At 42.9% G+C, this 19,574-nt stretch overlaps 2 protein-coding genes and 1 non-coding gene across 8 annotated transcripts in view; all 3 read right to left on the bottom strand.

Moving 5' to 3' along the window:
* BPHL (biphenyl hydrolase like) overlaps positions 1-11,145 on the bottom strand; it is a 36,533-nt gene extending 25,388 nt beyond the window's left edge. The window contains exons 1-3 of one of the 2 annotated variants that reach the window (XM_028122913.2): positions 10,920-11,145; positions 3,897-4,000; positions 1,385-1,551 (exon numbers count right to left, since the gene is read on the bottom strand). In XM_028122913.2, coding sequence (XP_027978714.1) covers positions 1,385-1,551; positions 3,897-4,000; positions 10,920-11,026 — 378 coding nt within the window. In that variant the 5' untranslated portion in view covers positions 11,027-11,145. Of the gene's footprint in view, positions 1-1,384; positions 1,552-3,896; positions 4,001-10,525; positions 10,804-10,919 lie in introns of those variants that run through there. The other variant, XM_028122914.2, reaches the window with a different exon arrangement.
* Positions 7,696-7,799, bottom strand: LOC114223923 (U6 spliceosomal RNA). Its single transcript, XR_003612266.1, has one exon. It is a non-coding gene; the product is annotated as a U6 spliceosomal RNA (small nuclear RNA).
* A 3,269-nt stretch (positions 11,146-14,414) lies between the features above and the next one.
* The window catches only part of RIPK1 (receptor interacting serine/threonine kinase 1), a 47,334-nt gene continuing 42,174 nt past the window's right edge, over positions 14,415-19,574 (bottom strand). For 4 of the 5 annotated variants that reach the window (XM_028122911.2, XM_028122908.2, XM_028122910.2 and 1 more), the window contains exons 10-11: positions 18,297-18,470; positions 14,415-16,560 (exon numbers count right to left, since the gene is read on the bottom strand). In XM_028122911.2, coding sequence (XP_027978712.1) covers positions 16,274-16,560; positions 18,297-18,470 — 461 coding nt within the window. In that variant the 3' untranslated portion in view covers positions 14,415-16,273. The remainder of the gene's footprint in view (positions 16,561-18,296; positions 18,471-19,574) is intronic. The other variant, XM_028122912.2, reaches the window with a different exon arrangement.

Here is a 19,574-nt window from a genome sequence, read left to right as displayed (position 1 = left end):
GGGACTATACATGGCTGTAAGTAGCATGGATAATAATTTGGCACTATCTTGTAAAAGGAACATTTGCATCTTCCATAACCCAGCATCATCCCCTAGGTATGTATGGAACTCCTGCACCCGTACATCCGGAGACAGGTCCAGGAGTGTCCACACAAACACTGTTTATAAAAGAACTAAAATGTCCATGGACAAAACAATATTCACTGCACTGCTGTTTCTAATAACAAAAAAAAGCAACTTAAAAATTTGATTATTTATCTACCATTAGAGAGAAGTGAAATAAGACACTGCATCCCCACAATGGAATACTGTGTGACTATTATAAGATTTACGTAAACTTATTATTTGTTAACATGGAAGTATCTCCTTGACAAATTGTTCAAAAAACAGTAATTTGGAAAAACATTATGTATAAGTATGATGCCATCAATACAAAACCATGTATTTATATATGAAAGAAGACTGGCTGGAGGGGAACCCCCCTGCACTGTTGGTGGGAATGTAAGCTGGTGCAGCCACTCTGGAAAACAGTGTGGAGGTTCCTCAAAAAGTTAGAAATAGAACTACCCTACCATCCAGCAATTGCACTACTAGGTATTTATCTAAAGGATACAAACATAGTGATTCAAAGGGGCACATGCACCCCAATGTTTATAGCAGCAATGTCCACAGTTGCCAAAATATGAAGAGAACCCAGATGTCTATCAATGGATGAATGGATAAAGAAGATGTGGCCTAAATATACAATGAAAGATCACTCAGCCATCAAAAATAATGAAATCTTGCCATTTGCAATGGATGAAACTAGAGGGTATTATGCGAAGTGAAATAAGTCAGAGAAAGACAAATACCATATGATCTCACTCATATGTGGAAGTTAAGAAACAAAACAGATGAACATGGGGAAGGGAATGAAAAATAAGATGAAAGCAGAGAGGGAAGCAAACCATAAGAGATGTTGAACTCTAGGAAACAAACTGAGGGTTGCTGGAGGAAAGGTGGGTGGGGGGATAAGGTAACTGGGTGAAGGGCATTAAGGAAGGCACTTGATGTAAAGAGCACTGGGTGTTATATGCAACTGATGAATCACTAAATTCTACCCCTGAAACTAATAATACACTATATGTTAACAAAATTGGAAAAAAAAAAAAAAAGATGGGCTGGGAAGGCAGAGTGTCAAAGTCATACCAGCAGTATCTCTAAATAGTTGGATTGTGGGATATTTCTACTTCCTAATTCATACCTATTTGAACTCCCTGAATTCTCTGTAAGAATTACATGGTATTACCCCTAGAGAAATAAAAAAAACACAAAACCAAAAACAAATAGATGAAGACAGGCCCAGCCATCCTCCCTTCTCTGGGCTCTTCCCTAAGAGACCCACCTTCATCAAATCAACAGCATCTTTTGCATCCCTTTCAAAAACGTCCACTGGGAAATCTCGATCTGGGGGTCTGGAGTGTCCATACCCTCGAGGATCCCAGGCAACCACTGTGAAGAGCTTCTTATTTAGGTTCTTAATCTGGGGTCCAAAATCAGTCTCTCCACTTCCTAAAAATAGCCACTCAGTTACCCTCAGGTGAATGATTTCATTATTTCAAGCACATTACAGTAAAAGCAGAAAACAACTACAATCTTAAAACAAAGTAACTAGTTTCTACTCGAAGTTAGACAGCAAGATGCAGTCAGCAAAGTAGCCTTGTGATGATAAATAAAATCCATTTACGGGGAGGCTGACTTCCTTTCCTGGTGTTCAGACCTGCCTTTTGTCTCCTCCTAGTGGCTACTTTGAGGATTCATTTGGTCCTGTATTATTACTTTTGATACTTTCCCAGTTAATCTTCCTTAAAAAAATTTTTTTTTTAATTTAAAAAAAGGAATTCATGAAACTGCATAGAATTACTGATATGATATATTTCTGGGTGATTTTTTTCTTTCTTTCTAAAAAGTGACTGTTACAAATGAGAGCTATCTCAATATTATCTGTCAACAAATTTATGAGATTTGGTCCAAGTTATTCAAAGTAGAATTCTAAATTCCCAGGTTGGTTTGTTGTTGTTGTTTTTTTTTTTCAAGGTTTTACTTATTTGAGAGAGAGAGACACAGCAAGAGAGGGAACACAAGCAGGGGGAGCAGGAGAGGGAGAAGCAGGCTTCCTGCTGAGCAGGAAACCCAATGTGGGGCTCGATTCCAGGACCCTGGGATCATGACCTGAGCCGAAGAGGCAGTCGCTTAACCAACTGAGCCACCCAGGCGCCCCAAATTCCCAAGTGTTTTTTACTAGGCTAATGTGAACAGCCCTGGAGATTTTATTTTCTGGTTATAAGTGAACACCAGAAAACTCAACTAAAACTCTAAAATGAGGGAGAGGGCAGGGTGTGGAGGGAAGAAATCAGATTAGCTTGTTTCAAACAGCAGCATGGTAACAAGCAGAACCACGTTGAGGCTGTAGTGGAACTGACTGGCAGTTCCCAGCCTCCCCACAAGGTCACAGCCACTGTGCGCACACACCTACTGCGTGTGGCCCAGAAGGCCAGACTCTCAAGGAGCCCAGTCCAGGAGCAAGTCCACATTTCATTTTTAAAGTCCACTTACTTTCTAAGGGCTTATAGCTCAGGCCACCTAAACATCTTGCTTGATAAACTAGCTATTATTACAAAATGTCTTTTAAGATGGTACAGGATCATTTAACACTATCAAGGACCACCATTCTTCCTGGGAAGATCTACCTTTCTCACCATCAGGTAAATCATTCAGAAAACCTAAGGCAAAAATATAAATGGAGGGGTGCCGAGGTGGTTCAGTTAGTTTAGCATCCAACTCGGGATCTCAGCTGTCTTTTTTTTTTTAAGATTTTATTTATTTATTTGAGAAAGAGAATGAGAGCATGAGATGGGGATGGGTCAGAGGAAGAAGCAGACTCCCTGCCAAGCAGGGAGCCCAATGCGGGACTTGATCCCAGGACTCCAGGATCACGACCTGAGCCAAAGGCAGCTGCTTAACCAACTGAGCCACTCAGGCGCCCCCTCAGCTCAGGTCTTGACCTCAGGGTTGTGAGATTTGAGTCCCATGCTGGGTTCCATGCTAGGCATGGAGCCTACTTAAAAAAAACTTGTATATGTGTGTATATAATGTGTTATATATTGTACATATATGTTTTTTACACACACACATATTATGTGTATATAAGTTTGGAAAGGCATTTTAGCATTTTACTTTTAGAAGAAGAAAAGAAATCATAAGGAAATAGTATATATTGGTATTATTTAACTAAATTAAAACAATACTAAAATCCTTAAAACCAAATTTGAGTGTCCTGGGATCACTGGACATTAATTATCGCCCTGAGCTGTCTACATGTAAATTACTTATCTGAAAGATAAAATTGGGATACAGTCGGCTTTACTATGCTCCATTCATGCCAATCTAATTTTGACTTCCAAAAAGGCTTTAAATTAAGTCTTGTTCTTAGCTCGTATTTTAATTGAGCATATAGTCAACTGTAACAGGGTGATCAATCCATCTTCCAGCACTGGAAGTCTTGCATCCTGGAACCCCTCAATTCCAGGCACACTGGGGTGGTTGGTCAGTAACTCGTCTCCTGCCTTTATCTATCCCTTCTGCCCACACACCTTTCCTTGACCCCTGTCATCCTCCCAAATTGTAGGTAACTACACAGTATAACTCTATGAGAAAAAAAAACAAAACCTGGGTATTTAAAGGAATAAAGAATACATATAGTAGAAAGTTATCCTTCTTTTCTGAATCACTTAAATTTGTAGCAAATATTAAAGCATTTAGCAAAGCACTAAAATTAATAATCAATATTTGGCATCTAATAATGTGAATGCATCACAGACTACACAGCATGAAAATTCCATTAAAAACTTCCAGACCCAACATTCCAGGAAGCAGCAGGACTGCATGCTCTCCCTCTCCAGTCTGCTGATAATGCAAATGGACACCATTCACAGCCACTTTGGCAGAGGTTACGGAGGTGCTGAAAGAGAAAAACCCCACCCCCAAAGAATTATTACGAAGCAGTACAAACGTAATATGACCAAATTGCCCTTTTATATACCCAAGTCAACTCCAGTACCCTCCTCAGGCTTCTTGGATTCCTTTGAGTTGTGCTTAAGTTTTCCAAACCTAAAAGGGGACCGCTTACTAGACTGCAGATCTGAACTGTGCCTTCATGTTTGAATATCCTACAGCGCCAGCCCAGGGCTTACCCTACAAAAGTACTGAGAGGTTGCTGAAATCAATGGCCATACACCCCCAAGGGCATACACCTGGTGAGCTGGAAGCCAGTGAGTAGTGCCAAGGTCCAGGCTGACGCACGAGCTTCACACAATGACATGCGAGGGTGAGCAACCAGGACACAGAGCCTGGAGCCACTTGTCAGGACCTTAGCAGATCTAGAGGGGCGACCTGGGCCTTCAGCTGCATTGGCGGTGTCCCTAAGGGTGAGGCTGGTCTCAGGAGTCCTCAGAAAAGGCCTTGGTCCCTAGGCAGTCCTTTAGGCACATGGCTTCTCATGTTCTCTGGCCAGCCGCAGAAGGGCTCTTGGCAGGAATGGGTCTGCACTGCTATGGCCAGCCTGGTTTCTACCACATTGAAATATTTGTGTTGATTGTTAAACATGCAGGTCCATTAGCTTCAAGAGCCCTCCCTGTGCCGCTGACCCTCCTTGGCCCAACGCCTCCCATGACACAGCACCTAACTGGACATGTTGGCACAGCAGAGTGCCTCAGGCAGGACTCCTGCCCCGTCTGTTCTGCCTGATGCTTGCACCAACCGTATCAAGGGTCCTGCTCTGATGAACCTCTCCTCTGCGGATCTTCCAGAAGCTCCAGAATGACTGTGCGGGGATACACAGCAATAAGCCCATACAAGGCTCCTGCATCAGGCTCTTACAGCCTCCCCACTAATCTCCCAGGTGGCTGGGTGACCTCTGCTCCTGGCAGAATGTTAAGGAATTTAAATTAGCCACTGCCCCCCTTTTTCTTTATGTACTCTCTACCCCTATTACCCTTCTGCAATTAATCAAAATGCTTACGGAAATGAAGCATTTTTAAAAAAATGAGGTCCTCGGCGCCTGGGTGGCTCAGTTGGTTAAGTGTCTCCCGGGGTCCTGGGATTGAGCCCTGTAGAGGGCTCCCTGCTCAGTGGGGAGCCCGTTTCTCCCTCTCCCTCTGCCCTCCCCCCCAGCTCATGCTCTCTCTCTCAAATATCTTTTTTTTTTTTTAAACTGAGGTCCTCTTTCCTCTTGTCGCCAATTTCAAATGAGAATGCAGAAACGAATGTGTTGAATGCAGGTACATTAAGTCTTAACACAATTTCTGCAAAAATGACAGAATTGGGTGGTAATAAAACCTGACCTAACTATAAGCTCATCTATAGAAAAGTCATGAGGAGCAAAAATAAAACCACTGAGCAAGAGTGGTATCATACGGACACTGCCAAGTCCTATTCTTTGGAGTCATTCATTTTTATTGTTAAGGTGGCTCTAGGATCCAGATAAAGGCAAATAATACTCTGGTAATAAAGATTCATTTCCGCAAACATTTACTGACATATTTATTTTTGCCCACAATCTAGCAGGAGAGAAGATAAAGAGACAAGAGATTTCGCTCTGCAAACCATCAGGGAGGGAAGGTTATGACTGAGGCCAGGAGCACAAGGAGCACGGCTGGAACTAGTTAGTAGGATTTCCCATATTCACCACACAGGAATGAGGCAGCTCCTAACTAGAGATGACCAGCATTCGCACGGTTCCTGTTAGTGATGACGTGTACCTTTATTATACCTCACGCCCTAAAGATTTTTGAGGGGGCTCCCTTCCTTGAAGCATTCAAGGACATGCTTGTAAGAATCATTTTGCGCAGTGAGGATGTCACATACAAAGAAAGGAACGCCACTCCCCACAGCATCCTTCTCAATGTCCAAGGCAGTGGGTTTTGTGGCTGGGTGTTGCTGACTCTCGCTGTCTGCAACTCTTCAGGGGCCCCAGGCGTCCTTTCCTTCAGCTTTCATGATCATTCCCAAGTCTCTTCTGCAAAAAACCTCTGCTTCCCTTTGCACTTTGCTGTATTTGTGTTTCGGTTTCCCATTCCAAACTTTTTCCCCATTAACCCTATCCCATCTTTTGGTTGCCCAAGATGAAGGTAAAAACAAAACCATGAAGTCTAGAATTCAGCATAATGGGAACTCAATCTCAAGGCAGGGTTACTAAGGCAGAAGACTTTGAAGATGGTTTTAGAGAGAGACAGAGACCATACTGGGTTGAGTAGAGGTATCTGGAGAAGAGTGAAAAAAGTAGCATTTGAATTGAACTTCCAAGAGACGTAAAATTTTGAAAAAAAGAGAATGTGGTGGGGAGGGTGCTTCTAGAAGAAATAGCATGATCAAAGGCCCGGGAGGAAGGGAGGTCCTCGGCACCTGGGTGGTTCAGTCGGTTAAGAGTCTGCCTTCGGCTCAGGTCATGATCCCAGGGTCCTGGGATCGAACCCCGTATAGGGTTCCCTGCTCAGCAGGAGGGACAAGGCAGTGTTCAGTCTGGCAGGAGTGTGGGGGCAAAAAGGGAGCAAGGTTTGGGCTGAATGCTAAGGAGGTCTGCAGCTAGGCTAAGGGGAAAGGAGATGACCCCGGTGCCTTGTCATCAACATCCTATATGTCCCCACACCAGAGGTTCTTGCCACTATCACATCAGCCCACCCCCTGGGGTTAATGGAGGCTGCCAAAAACCCTTTATCAATCTTCAGGTTGGGGAAACAGGACAGAGAAGTGTTTATGAATAAAAGTAAATCAATTTCAAATGTAAGAAAAAAAATTCATTTACAAAAATAAAGTTACTGAATGAAAAAAAGTTACTGAAACATTTACTGAATGATTCACTTATCATCAATAGAAGACCACTGAAATGAATAAAGCATTCTTTTCTCCAGCTTAGCAAGGGACTCTTAAGACAGCAGTTCAAGCCTCATTATGTGTCTGTTGAAAGAAAATCGGGCTGCGGGGCGCCTGGGTGGCTCAGTTGGTTAAGTGACTGCCTTCGGCTCAGGTCATGATCCTGGAGTCCTGGGATCGAGTCCCGATTCGGGCTCCCTGCTCAGCAGGGAGTCTGCTTCTCCCTCTGACCCTCCCCCCTCTCATGTGCTCTCTCTCTCTCTCTCTCTCTCATTCTTTCTGTCAAATAAATAAATAAAATCTTAAAAAAAAAGAAAGAAAGAAAGAAAGAAAGAAAGAAAATCGGGCTGCGGAGAGACCAGGCCTTCAATGGCCCTAAAATGTGCATATTACTTGAGCCACAATCAAGATACCAAATTTCCCAAACTCTCACACAGGAAAGAGAATAGAAAACTTCAGAAAATTTAAAGACCAAAAACGAATCTTTCCTTTGGGGTGTCCGTCCGTCTTTAGCACCACTTTCTCCCCACTAATAATCACTTCACTTCTCTAACCCATGCATTCTTAAGCAGGTGTGCTTGTTAGAATCACCTGTGGAGAGTTAAAAATATACCTGCCTAGGACAATCCCGGGAGACTATCACTCAATGATTGGGGTAGAGCCCTGGCATGTGATTTTTTTTCCTCTTCCTTCCTTTCCTGCCCTTCCTCCCTTCCTCCCTCCCTTCCCTTTCCTTTTCCCTTCCCTTTCCTTCCCCTTCCCTTTCCCCTTTCCTTTCCTTTCCTTTTAAATATGGAACGCCTCATGAATTTGCATGTCATCCCTGCACAGGGGCCATGCTGATCTCTGTGTCATTCCAATTTTAGTATATGTGCTGCCAAAGTAAACATGCCCTTTTTTATGAGAGCATTTCCAGCTTCCCACTATCTTAGTGGGAAGCTCAAACTTAGATTTAAATCATCTGGCACACTTAAATCTCCAGATGCCCAGGCCACAAAATCTCTGGGGTGGGACACAGGCATCTGTATTTTTTAAATTCCCTGAGAGATTCCAATATGCAACCAAAGTTGAGAATGACTGTACTGAGTTAATTTCTTGTAGAAGAAAAAGAAAACCCTAACTCCCCGTTAAAAACAGCCTGTAGGAAGGCATGCTCACCTAAAATTGCCTTACTTCATATTTGTCCCTCTCTTTTTCGGGGAAGCTGGATAAGCAATTTTGTGAAAGGGGAAGGTCACAAGCAATACACTGATAATAACTCCCTGATTGAGGGGGCTGAGCTGCTCCTTTCCAAGAAGGAAAGTTTCTTTCAAGAATCTAACAACTTGGGGAAAACAAACTAACATTTAGTTTCATTATTAAGCTAAATAATGAATTCTACTAAGAGCTTACTTATCTTATTTGTTTTGCTATGTGCTGTACATACACTTACCCTAATTTTACCATTGAGAAACCTGAGGATTAGAGTGTCTAGACAACTTGCCCCAGTCACATTACTGGTAATGTCTGACATCAGTGCCTTTGGCATTTTGCCCTTTGCTTAGAAATAAAAATGGAGCGAGCCAATTAATACAATACATCCTCACTTTGAAAGTCCTACATATTTGCCGTATATCTTATGTTCAGCTATTTTTTTTTTGTATATTTTTTCCAAAGTAACCATTAGCAACAATAAAGTAGTAGCTACCCGTAGGGCTTGGAATTAAATGAATTTTGATAACTTACTTTGCACCTTTTACACACTGCATTACTAATCTGTATCAGTACTAACTGTAGCTACTACTTAGTGAATTCTTATTATATTCCAGGCCCTTTACATATATATTTTTTTCAAGATTTACTTATTTGAGAGAGCAAGAATGAGAGAGAGAGAGAGTACATGAGAGGGGAGAGGGTCAGAGGGAGAAGCAGGCCCCTCACCAAGCAGGAAGCCCAATGCGGGACTCGATCCCAGGACTCCGGGATCATGACCTGAGCCGAAGGCAGTCGCTTAACCAACTGAGCCACCCAGGCGCCCAGCCCTTTACATATATCGTCTCTAATCCTCAGAACAATTCTGCAAGGCACTAGGCTCCAGGTTAAGTAACTTGCTCACATTTGTGCAGCTAGAAGTGGCAATGCAGCCATGTAAACACCAGAATCCATGTTCTTTCTGTTAGGTCAAGGCCGAACAAAGTCTCCCAGTGAGGCTCTGGCCCCAGGGCCCCACCAACCCTGACTGCCAGACAGAAAGAAGGTGGTGGCAGGTGCCAGGGGAAAGGAGGGTCTCTGATTCTCAGGCAGAGCATCCCAAGGTTGAACTCAGAAGACATTTTTCTTCTGGCAGGTTGTTAGGTTTTTATTACTATTATTTTTTTACCTGATCCTGGAACAAAGCAGTTTACAGATTACAAAATAAAAAAGAGCCAGAGTTCCAAATTACAGACAAAACAAGCTTTTGGAATACAACTCAACTGTAGGCTGGGTACTGGCTGTTTTGAAAGAAAGGTCTTAAAGGGGTGCTTTCACCTATTTATATTGGGCTGCAGCTTCATTTCAGGATCAACCACTGCTGGTTTTCTCTGATTACATGTAATATCAACTTGCAAATGCATTTACAAAATGGCAATTCAAAATCCAGAGAAACCTGTTTTTCAGAGATACTTTACGAAGAATGATTTGCACTAAATGGATGAGGCCTTCCTGCAACCATTAAATAACCTATCTTAACTTGGGTATTGGTACACAGTAACCTCATTTCAATCTCTTTCTGCAAATAGGAAACTGGATAAATTGCCATTTTTCAATGTTTATTTATACAGCTGTGAACATTGACCTATTTTTCCACCTATATTAAAATAGTCCTGAAAATCTAAAAGTTCTAAAACAATAATAAAAAAGAACTTAAATCAAATATGAAACTCAGAAACTAGTTAATCACAACATAAAAATTTAAAGCTGGTCAGATTTTTCCCTTCTCCTTCCAAATTAAATTTTCAAATGAGAAGTTTCCACATTGGATCAACTGAAGTTCTAAATGCCAGGTACCCATTTGGGATTTGACTTTCCCTAGTCATAAATGGAACTGACCCATCACCAGTTAATTGCATACATGCCCTGCGAACGTTTGTGTGTAGAGTGTACAGGTAGGTCTATGGGAATAAAGTAGAGCAAGCCTCATGCTGCTCTAACCACATTTTCTTAGTGTCTCTTGGGACCAAGGGCACCCATTTTTAAGACAGTAGGTCAAAGATTAATCTAGTTTTGTTTTTTTTTATTTTTTATCTCGAAGTATATGTGAGTATGGGGGATAGGGAGTCAGAAAAGAAAAAGGCAGATTCTTGGCCTTTCCGGCTACATCAGAACCTCAGAGTAGGCCAAGATTTTGAATTTTCCCAGGTGCTCAGGATGGTCCTTTTGCATATTAAAGTTCAAAATCAGCAACAACAACAAAAAAAAGACGACAACGCAGGGACTTCGGACCTGGGACCCGTGACTATGAGAGCTAACAGGTCACGGACATTCTCAGGCTGTTTTTTTTTTTTTTTAATATAAGAAGCATGAGAGATCAGAGTCCTGAAGGTGTGAAGAGACTGGACAGAGCAACGAATAAGAATGAAGGGTTCGGGATTCTAACCTCTGTCGTGAGAGTGTCTGTGGCCGAGAGCAAATTACGTTACCTCCCTGGGTCTCTTTCGTCTGCACAATGAAGGGCTTGAACTCCATCACCCAAGTCCTTTAGGGCTCCAGAGTCACCGAACTGAAGCCGATGCAAGGCTGGAAGTGCTCAGTCCCGGAGTAGCAGAGGTGGAGAACAGCCCCACCGCCTCCAGTGCAACCACGTAGCGCAGGCTCCGGGTCGCCGTGTAGGGGCAAGAGGGCGGAGACCCTGCGTCCACCGCCGCTACTCGCACGGCCCAGCCAGTCCCCCCCCGCCCCCCCCCCCCTCCAGCTAGCGCGCTCCTCTCCCGCCGCCCCCCAGAGCGCGGACCTCGCCGCGCGCGCTCCCGGAGGGAAGCGGGCAGCATTACCTGAACGCGGCTACAGGCCCGGCACGGGGGACCGGGTTCCCGGGCTTCAGAGCCGACAGGAGGATCGGCAGACGCCGCAAAAGCCGGCTGTTTGGCTCCGCAGCCATGACCCCAGGGGCGCCCAGCCTCGGAGCGCGCCTGCGCCGGGCTCCACCCACTGCCCCGGGAGGGCCCGGCACCGCCGCGGGAGAACAAGCCTGCGCCCCGCCCCGCCCGCTGCCCCAGGCCCGCTGCCCCAGGCCCGCTGCCCCAGGCCCGCTGCCCCAGGCCCGCTGCCCCAGGCCCGCTGCCCCAGGCCCGCTGGCTGAGTCGCTAGGAAACACGCATGCGCCGAGGGCCCGCTCCGCCGAGGGCCCGCTCCGCCGGGCTGCCCGGGAGCACGCATGCGCCGGGACTTCAGTCGGGTGATGGGTGCATTGGTCACCTTCCGCCAGGTTACTCTTGTCACGCTGAGATGCTGGGCTGTCCGTCTCTGACCCTTGACAGAAACGGGGCTCGGGGTCCCACGGCACTGCAACACAGATCGTCTCCTCTCGGGGTGCCAGTTCTGGCTCACGAGGAGCACGTCCCAGTGGGCTCTGCCCCGCTTGTCGCCACGGTGACTGGTCCCTTCAAGGAGGCGAGGCCGCATCCGCCCATCTTTGAGAGAGTGGGTGGTGAGGAGGGGCTCCGGAGGGATGGGTGAGAGAAGGGGGGCTTCAGGCTGGCTGCTCTCGGTGAGGTGAAATGCATTTGCTTCTAAGAATGATGGGATTAAAATTTCCCTTCATACCATCTCACATCCATTGGTATAGCTATTGTCAAAAAACAAACCAGAAAATAATAAGTATTGGCGAGGATGTGGAGAAATTGGAACCGGTGCACCGCTGGTGGGAATGTAAAATGGTGCAGTGGCGGTGGAAAACAGCATGGTGGGTCCTTAAAAAATTAGACCTAGAATTACCAAAAGATCCGGCAATTCCACTTCTGGGTATATACCCTCAAGAATTGAAAACAGTATCTCAAAGATATTTATACACCCATGGTCGTAGCATTATTCACAACAGCCAAAAGGTGGAAAGCAACCCAAATGTCAATGAAGGGATGAAGGTATGTGTATACATATAATGGAATATTGTTCTTTAAAAAGGATGGAAATTCTGTCATATGCCATAATATGGATGAACACTGAGACATTATACTAAGTGAATATGCCAGTCATAAAAGGACAAATACGGTATGATTTCATATATATGAGGAATAGGCAAATTCAAAGAGACAAAGTAGAAAGGTGGTTTGCCAAGGGGTGCCAGAAGGGGAGAATGGGGAGTTAGTGTCTAAGGGGCGCACAGTTTGTTTTGTAAGATGAAAGGAGTTCTGGAGATGGAAATGGTGGTGGTAGCACGAGGATGTGAGGTTACTTAATTCCACTTAACTATCTCCTTAGAAGTTAAGATGGTTAAGTTTTATTTGTATTTTATCACAAAATATGTTTCTTCTTCAGATTATATAATTGCAGCTTTCTAAAGATTATAAATATTACCTGCAATTCACAATTCAGTGGAGAAAAAACTACCGCTGTAATTCTGGCTACCACTCTGACTTAACTGGAAATAACTGGCAGATTTACGGTCACTGTTTAGCCTTGGCTCCAATTATCCAGAATAGCTGAGGCTTCCTTGCATATCACATTCTTTCTCTTCCCTGAGACCCTTCTATTGGAAATAGTCCTATACACACAGTGCTTTTTAAAGTGTTACAGCCATGGAAAGTTCTGATACCTGCAGTATCCCCACTGGCCATTTGAGTTTCTGGAGCAATAAAGGCAAGGCGGGCCTAAAAATGGATTATGCAGAAATATTCTCTCAACATGTGTCACATCAATTTCCTGCATAGAAGGAAAGAGAAATACATTTCAGCTGATTACTATCATCTGACTTTTAGAAACCTTTGGTGGGTCAAGATTTCCTTATTTTTTCCTGAGACGTTGATTTGGGATTTCTGGTCAGAGATCATGAGAGTAAGAATAATTGTACAATTTTAGCAATGTTATCCTACCGAGAAGCAGAAACAGTAGCACTGTGAGGCTTTAGGTTATTGGTGTCACAATTGATTTTTAAGTGCACACTTGAGAACTAGTACTTTATGTATAACACTACTGTACAGTTTTAAAATTAACTGTGCTGGGCACCTTATGATGCATTATTTTGATCCTCACATCAACTTTATTGCCCTATTACTAGAAGAGAAAATTGAGGCTAAGAGACGTTAGGAAGCAGGCCCTCCATACACAGCAAAGGAGTGGCAGACGAGTATTTAAGCCTGCTTGATTTCACAAACTGTACTTGGATTGTTATTTGTTATGGAGTTCACTGGAATACCATTAGACCTTCAATGATTTCTTTGTAGTCATATTTCTAAAATCTTGACCACATAGACACCTAGTGTTTTGCTTTGTTCTTTTGTTGTTGTTTTTTTTTTTCTTGACTTCAGTCCTTTGCAGTGAAATTGCACATTAACCCTGCCTGATTGCAATGGGTAAAAATCATTAATCTTTCACTTCTTACCCCTAAAACACTAGAACCTGATGCGTTAAAGTAAATTTAAAATTTAAACCGCGATGTTGTATTAAATTCAGTTTTGGCAGTTAGTGGATTTTTTTTTTTTTTTAATCCTACAACAACAGATGTGACTGAAAGAATCGATCTTGTTGACATGGTTATTCTTGTATGGAGAGAAACCAATACTAAAATACTAACAATATCGTCTACCATTGCACATTCTGGCAAGGAAGTTTTTACAGAAAGCCAGGTTGAGCTTGTTTTCCATTATAGTGTCACAGCCTGCTGCTGACACAAAACATTTTTATCTGCGATTGGCCAAGTCATTTGTCTTAGTGACACCTAGTTTTATTCACATTATTATAAAAGAAAAACGTTTGTAAATAACACACATTAAAAAGTACATCGAAATTCTATTTAAAACATTTTCTGAGAAAGAAAGAACTATTCCTGAAGACCTAACTTCATATGATGGACCCCAAACAAATATTGTAACCACAGCAAGTGGAAAATCTGCTGATTTCACAAGGCTGTAAGAGTTCGAAGTGGGCGTTATTCACGGTAGAAACCTTAGGGTCTTTTGCAAAAGCAAGTATGATTTCTCATTTTGTAATCCGTGCCATCTCACTTAATTGATTTTCTGCCCAATTGATTTTCTTGTATTGAAACTCTTCAGATACAAATTTGGCTCTTTTCAGTCCAGTTTTTAGAGAGCAGGGGTTGAAAGAAAGACTTCTGAACCATGTTTGAAGGACAGCAGGGCTGCAGGCTCTCAAGGCAGCACATTTTCATCCTGAGAGCCAAAAAGCTGTCCAGAAGCTTCTCTTCTTTTTACTACCAGCTTCCTCTTGCCTGTTAATAGCAGGAGGTGAAAGGGAGAGTACGTCTAGGAAATGCCAACCTAAGTGGAGAAGCCCAAACGGTTTCATTTATACAAACACATCATTTCAGTTGCTTATATTTGAGGTACAAAATTTTATTTTTAAAAGTCCATTAAAATACCATTTTTGCCTTTTAACATTGATCATTCAATCGCTTTGGAATTTAGAGAATTTAAACACTTAGGACAGAGGTACAAGGGATACATTTAGAAAAGCAATCATCCACCCACGCCTCTCTAGCAAAGCCTGGGACTCTTTCTCCATCCAATTTTTCTTTTGGTCTATGTGATCTAATGCGATGTGGCAACTAAGTAGTGAGCCTAGATATGTGTGGATAAGAGACTGAGGTTCATTACTTTGTAGCAGTGCTCTTCTCAATGGGGGCACCCATGTCCTTCCAGGGAGCATTTGGCAATGTCTTGAGACATTTTGGCTTGTCCCAACTGGGGACAGGAGGAGAGGAGAATGGCACTATTCACATCTAGTGGGTAGAGGATACTTTCAGACATCCAGACCCTACAATGCTCAGGACAGCCCCCACAACAAAGAATTATCCAGCCCAGGATGCCAATAGTGAAGAAGTTGAGAAATTCTGTTTTACAGTCCCACTTCAGGTGTTGGGGTGTGTGTGTGTGTGTGTGTGTGTGTGTGTGTGTGTGTGTGTGTGTGTGTGTGTGTGTGTGTGTGTGTGTGTTAGCTGGGGCTAGCGGGATTTTAGAATCACCAACCACAATACTGTTATCAGCCCACCAGACCCTAGAATCTGTTCTGACATCTAGAATCACCATACTGCATCCTTCTCTCCCTCCTTCCTGGAAGGGCTGAGCACAATGACACACCCTCTCCATTTAGCCACGTGGAGGCAGTGATACTGGATGGGCTGCTTGCCTTCAGTCTTCTAGTCTTCTGGTTCCTTTCACTCAGTCCTGAGTTCCGGGTGGGCTTTGAAAGGTCGAGTGTTAGAGGCACAATTATCAGACTTTGAAGTATCCTTTTTTTTACATCACAGCAGCTCACAGAAGAAAATGAAAATATTTCTACAGTATCCTGGGGTAAGCTGAGGAAGCTGCTCAACAGTGATCAGCCCTGAAGCTCCAGTCACAGCCAGGTGTGAAGAGATCAATATTCCCTGTGTACATGCTCCCTCTGCACGGCACAGAGGTTGGGAAAGTACATAAAGTATCAGAATGCTAGGAAAGAAGTTAAAAACCTCATCAAAAATTGATGTAGTCACCACAATTAGTAGCAATTCCTTGCAACAACCACCTGGATAATTCTGATTATTTTTGTTCTCTATTTTTTTTTTTTTCTGTTTTAGTAGTCCTTAAAATCCCTTCAGTTAATTTATGGAGTGGAGACTGCATGTAATTCTTGAAGCCTGTGGTGAATGACACAACATTTGATACTGAAGTTAACAGACCTTAGAGTTTTGGAATGAACTGTGGTTAGAATACCAAAAAAAACCCTAGTTGAAGAGAACTCACAATTTCACTGTACTTTGGTGATAACAGGAGCCTATGTGGAAAAGAGAGCATAAAATAAGAAAGTTGACTTTGTTTATGTCCCCTGAATTTTTTTTTTTTTCTTGCTGAAACAAAACTCCAGGAAATTAAATGAATGTCATTGCGGAAGGTTATGGAATGAACTGAAAGAAAATTATCTTCCTCAAATATCTCTCTTTCCCTTTCAAAACCCAATTAGGCTTCTTTTTGGATTGGGTCTCAGCCATTAATAGGTCTTCCTGGTTAGTAGGTTGTTCGCTGTAGATTTCTTTCCCATTCTCCAGCTATGGAATGTGGGAGATTTTTATGCAGACAGAGAACGTGTATCAGTGAGGAGAGAATTCTGAAGGATCTGAGGCAGCACACTTCCAGTGGGTTACTTACTCACTAGGTGAGGAGATTACCTCATGCTGCCAAAGCCCGTTCTGGAGTTAGCTCTGGTTGATATGTACCAAATAGTTCAGGAGGTCTATTCTTGAACACTGGTAGAGCGCATAGGCCAGCTTTCCCACCGTGGCCCCCTTATTGCCTTCCCTCATCAGCCACGTTTTGAGCATCTGGTAAACCTTTTCTTTTAGTCCATCTCGCTCATAGTCATGGTCAATTTCCTCAATCTGAGGTTCACTGAAGCCCAGCTTACGGGCACAGTTTTTCCATTGCTTTCCCAGATTTTCCCTGACTGGGTCCAGATGTTTATCAGTCAGACTAGTGGTATTTTCTGCCAAACAGAAAAGAAAAGAAGGCATCAGGCTATAACCCATTTGAACATTCTAGTTTCAAAAACCTGTATAAAGATTATCAGGAGACAGTAAAAAAGAAAACTTATTAATTATAGAGTTGTTGACCCGTGAGGTGATACTTTACATGTCTGGAAGCCCATTTGGAATGTTTATGTGAGTACAACAGAGAACCTCTTCCTCCTAGCAGATACCTCTCTGAGCTACAGCTGATGGCATTGGGAATAAAAGCCCTGCTTGGCTACTAGGCTGTTCTATACAACCTTAGCCAGTGGCCCTGTTAATATCAGACCTTCCTGATGTAAAGAGCAAAGAAAACACCATTTTTGTTCCTTTTGGCATTGTCTACTTATATCTGGCCAGAATCAAGGTCATTCAATTCCTGATCCCCTGCACCCTACAGTTCACTTTCCTCTTACTTACGGAAACCAAGACCATCAAGTGCAAACTTGTTCAATTACAATGCCTTCCCTTGTCTTTTAAGGAATGAGGTATCTACTTTTCAAGGTCTGTTTTGGGACTCCTCTCTCCTTTACCCTAAGCATTACCTTCTCTTCTCCTACAGCCACAGCCTCCCTTTCTACTGATTCCTTCCTCTTAGGCCTTCATAAAAATAACAAAAAGAAACTATAAAGTATAAAATCACCACCACACACATTTTCCTTGATCCTCATCCCACCCCAATAAGCTGAATATAAGGAAAAAGACATCTCATTCCCCATGCCCATTCTTTCCTTAGCACTCCCCTCCCCCCGCAACTCCCATTCTTCCCTTAGCTCCCCACAATGCATCTTCTGTCATCACCACTGGACGTCAGCAGTCCAAAAATGTCCCAAATTTTGTCAATACCTCTCCAGGAGAGGGACCCTGGGTTTCATCAGATTCTCAAAGCTACCTGTGTCAAACCAAGAGTTAGGAACCTCCTCTCTAAGGACTATTCTTCAAATGGATTGGCAAACTATGGCTACTGGGCCAAATCTGGCCTGCTGCCTGTTTTTGTAAATAAAAGTTTTACTGGAACACAGCCACGTACATATGTACATATTGTCTGTGGCTGCTATTGTACTACAATGTCAGATGAGTAGTTGCAACAGAGACCTCAGGGCCAGTGAAACCTAAAATATTTACTATCTGGTCCTTGACAGAAGAAACATTTTGCCAATCCTGGGGTTAATCATAAAGTTGCGTTCTTAAATCCCATTGCTTTGGCCTCATGCCTGTTTCCCAGGTTGTGTTTTGGGATTAATGTCATGAGCCTGCATAGTGGAACCCTGTAAGAGAAAGCTCTCCTGTTTTTATAACAGAGGTGCTGTTGAGGGCAGAATCTTCTATCTTTTCAGAATCCCTTTTGATGAAGACCTGAGGGACCTACCTCTCCTAGGTCTGAGTAGTGATATTGGTCATGATGATGATGATGATGTGTTCAACACTTTCATAGATCTTACTATGTGCTAGGCAGTGTTCTAAGCTCTTTATACATATTGACTCATTTAATTTTCATAACAAATCTGTGAATTAGATATTATAATTATGCCCATATTAAACATAAATAAACCACAAAGGAATTATACGGAAATTACAGAGACATTTTACAGAGAAAACATGGGGCAACTTCCAGGGAAAATAATTGGAAAAATTTCAGGATTCCACTCTATCCCTCTAAACAAGTAAGAAAGTTCCAGGTTGCTAGATGATAGGTCCTTAAAGGGCATCTTACCAAAGATATCTTGGTACTTAGAAGCTGGCTCTTCTTTCAAGTTCATGTCTGGTAGCACTGAACTCATTCCACTAATCTCCATATAATTATGGTCTCCAACCTGAATGCCAGCACTGTTGTATATGGTACATTTCACAGACTCATCTGAATAGAGTGAAGCACAGGTAAGTGTATCTAGATTGAAAGCAAAAGAAATAAATACAACATGGTAAAAAGGCAGAGCTTTACTCTGGATGTATAAGTTAAATTATTTATCCTATGCCAACCTTTGAAATTTTCTTCTTTTAAAATGTAACTGAACCAACCTCACATCCATCAGGATGACTACTATAAAAACAAAAACAAAAACAAAACAACAACAGAAAGTAACATGTGTTGGCAAGGATGTGAATGAACTGGATGTGAATGTGCTGCTGGTGGGAATACAAAATGGTGTGGTAAACAGTATGGAGGTTCCTCAAAAAAATTAAAAATGGAATTACCCTAAGATCCAGCAATTCCACTTCTGGGTATATACCCAAAGGAATTGAAAGCAGGGCCTCAAACAGGTATTTATACACCCCTGTCTATAGCAGCATTATTCACAACAGCCAAGAAGTGGAAGCCACCCAATGTCCATCAACAGAGGAACAGATAAGCAAAATGTGTTATATACTGACCATGGATTATTTTTCAGCCTTAAAAAGGAAGGAAATCCTGATACATGCTACAACATGGATGAACCTTTAGGACACTGTGCTCAGTGAAATAAGCCAGTCACAAGAGGACAAAGACTGTATGATTCCACTTATATGAAGTACCCTAGAGTAGTCAAATTCATAAAGACGCAAAGTAGTATGGTGGCTGCCAGGGTCGGGGGTGGACTGGGGAATTAGTGTCTGATGAATACAGAGTTTCAGCTTGGGAAGATGAAAAGAGCTCTGGAGATAAATGGTGGTGATCGTAGACCAATATTTTGGTTTCATCACAAATGGCAGTCTTTGGCCTATATAAGATAAGCATCAAAATATCCAAGACTTCTTTCTTAACCTTCAGAAAACAGCAAGCAAGTAAAAGAACACAAGCAATGACCTTCACTTCCATCAGAGATTGGGTACAATGGGACCACTGTGATGCAGATTAGAGCAGACGTGCCTACCAGTTACAAGGAAGGACCTGTAACCCAACACTTGCAGGCAGCTGCAATGAATCCCACCCGAACTGAGGCCAAGTGGTCTGATGGAGACTATTCCACGGTTGCAAATTGCATCTGGTGGCTGAACACCACAAGCAACTCAT

Source organism: Eumetopias jubatus, unplaced genomic scaffold (assembly GCF_037043125.1).
Source record: "Eumetopias jubatus isolate StellerSeaLion01/CBP00866 unplaced genomic scaffold, mEumJub1_p1.0 scaffold_6, whole genome shotgun sequence".
Taxonomy (NCBI): domain Eukaryota; kingdom Metazoa; phylum Chordata; class Mammalia; order Carnivora; family Otariidae; genus Eumetopias; species Eumetopias jubatus.
Note: the sequence above shows the minus strand (reverse complement) of the source record. Positions and strands in the feature narration are given on the sequence as shown.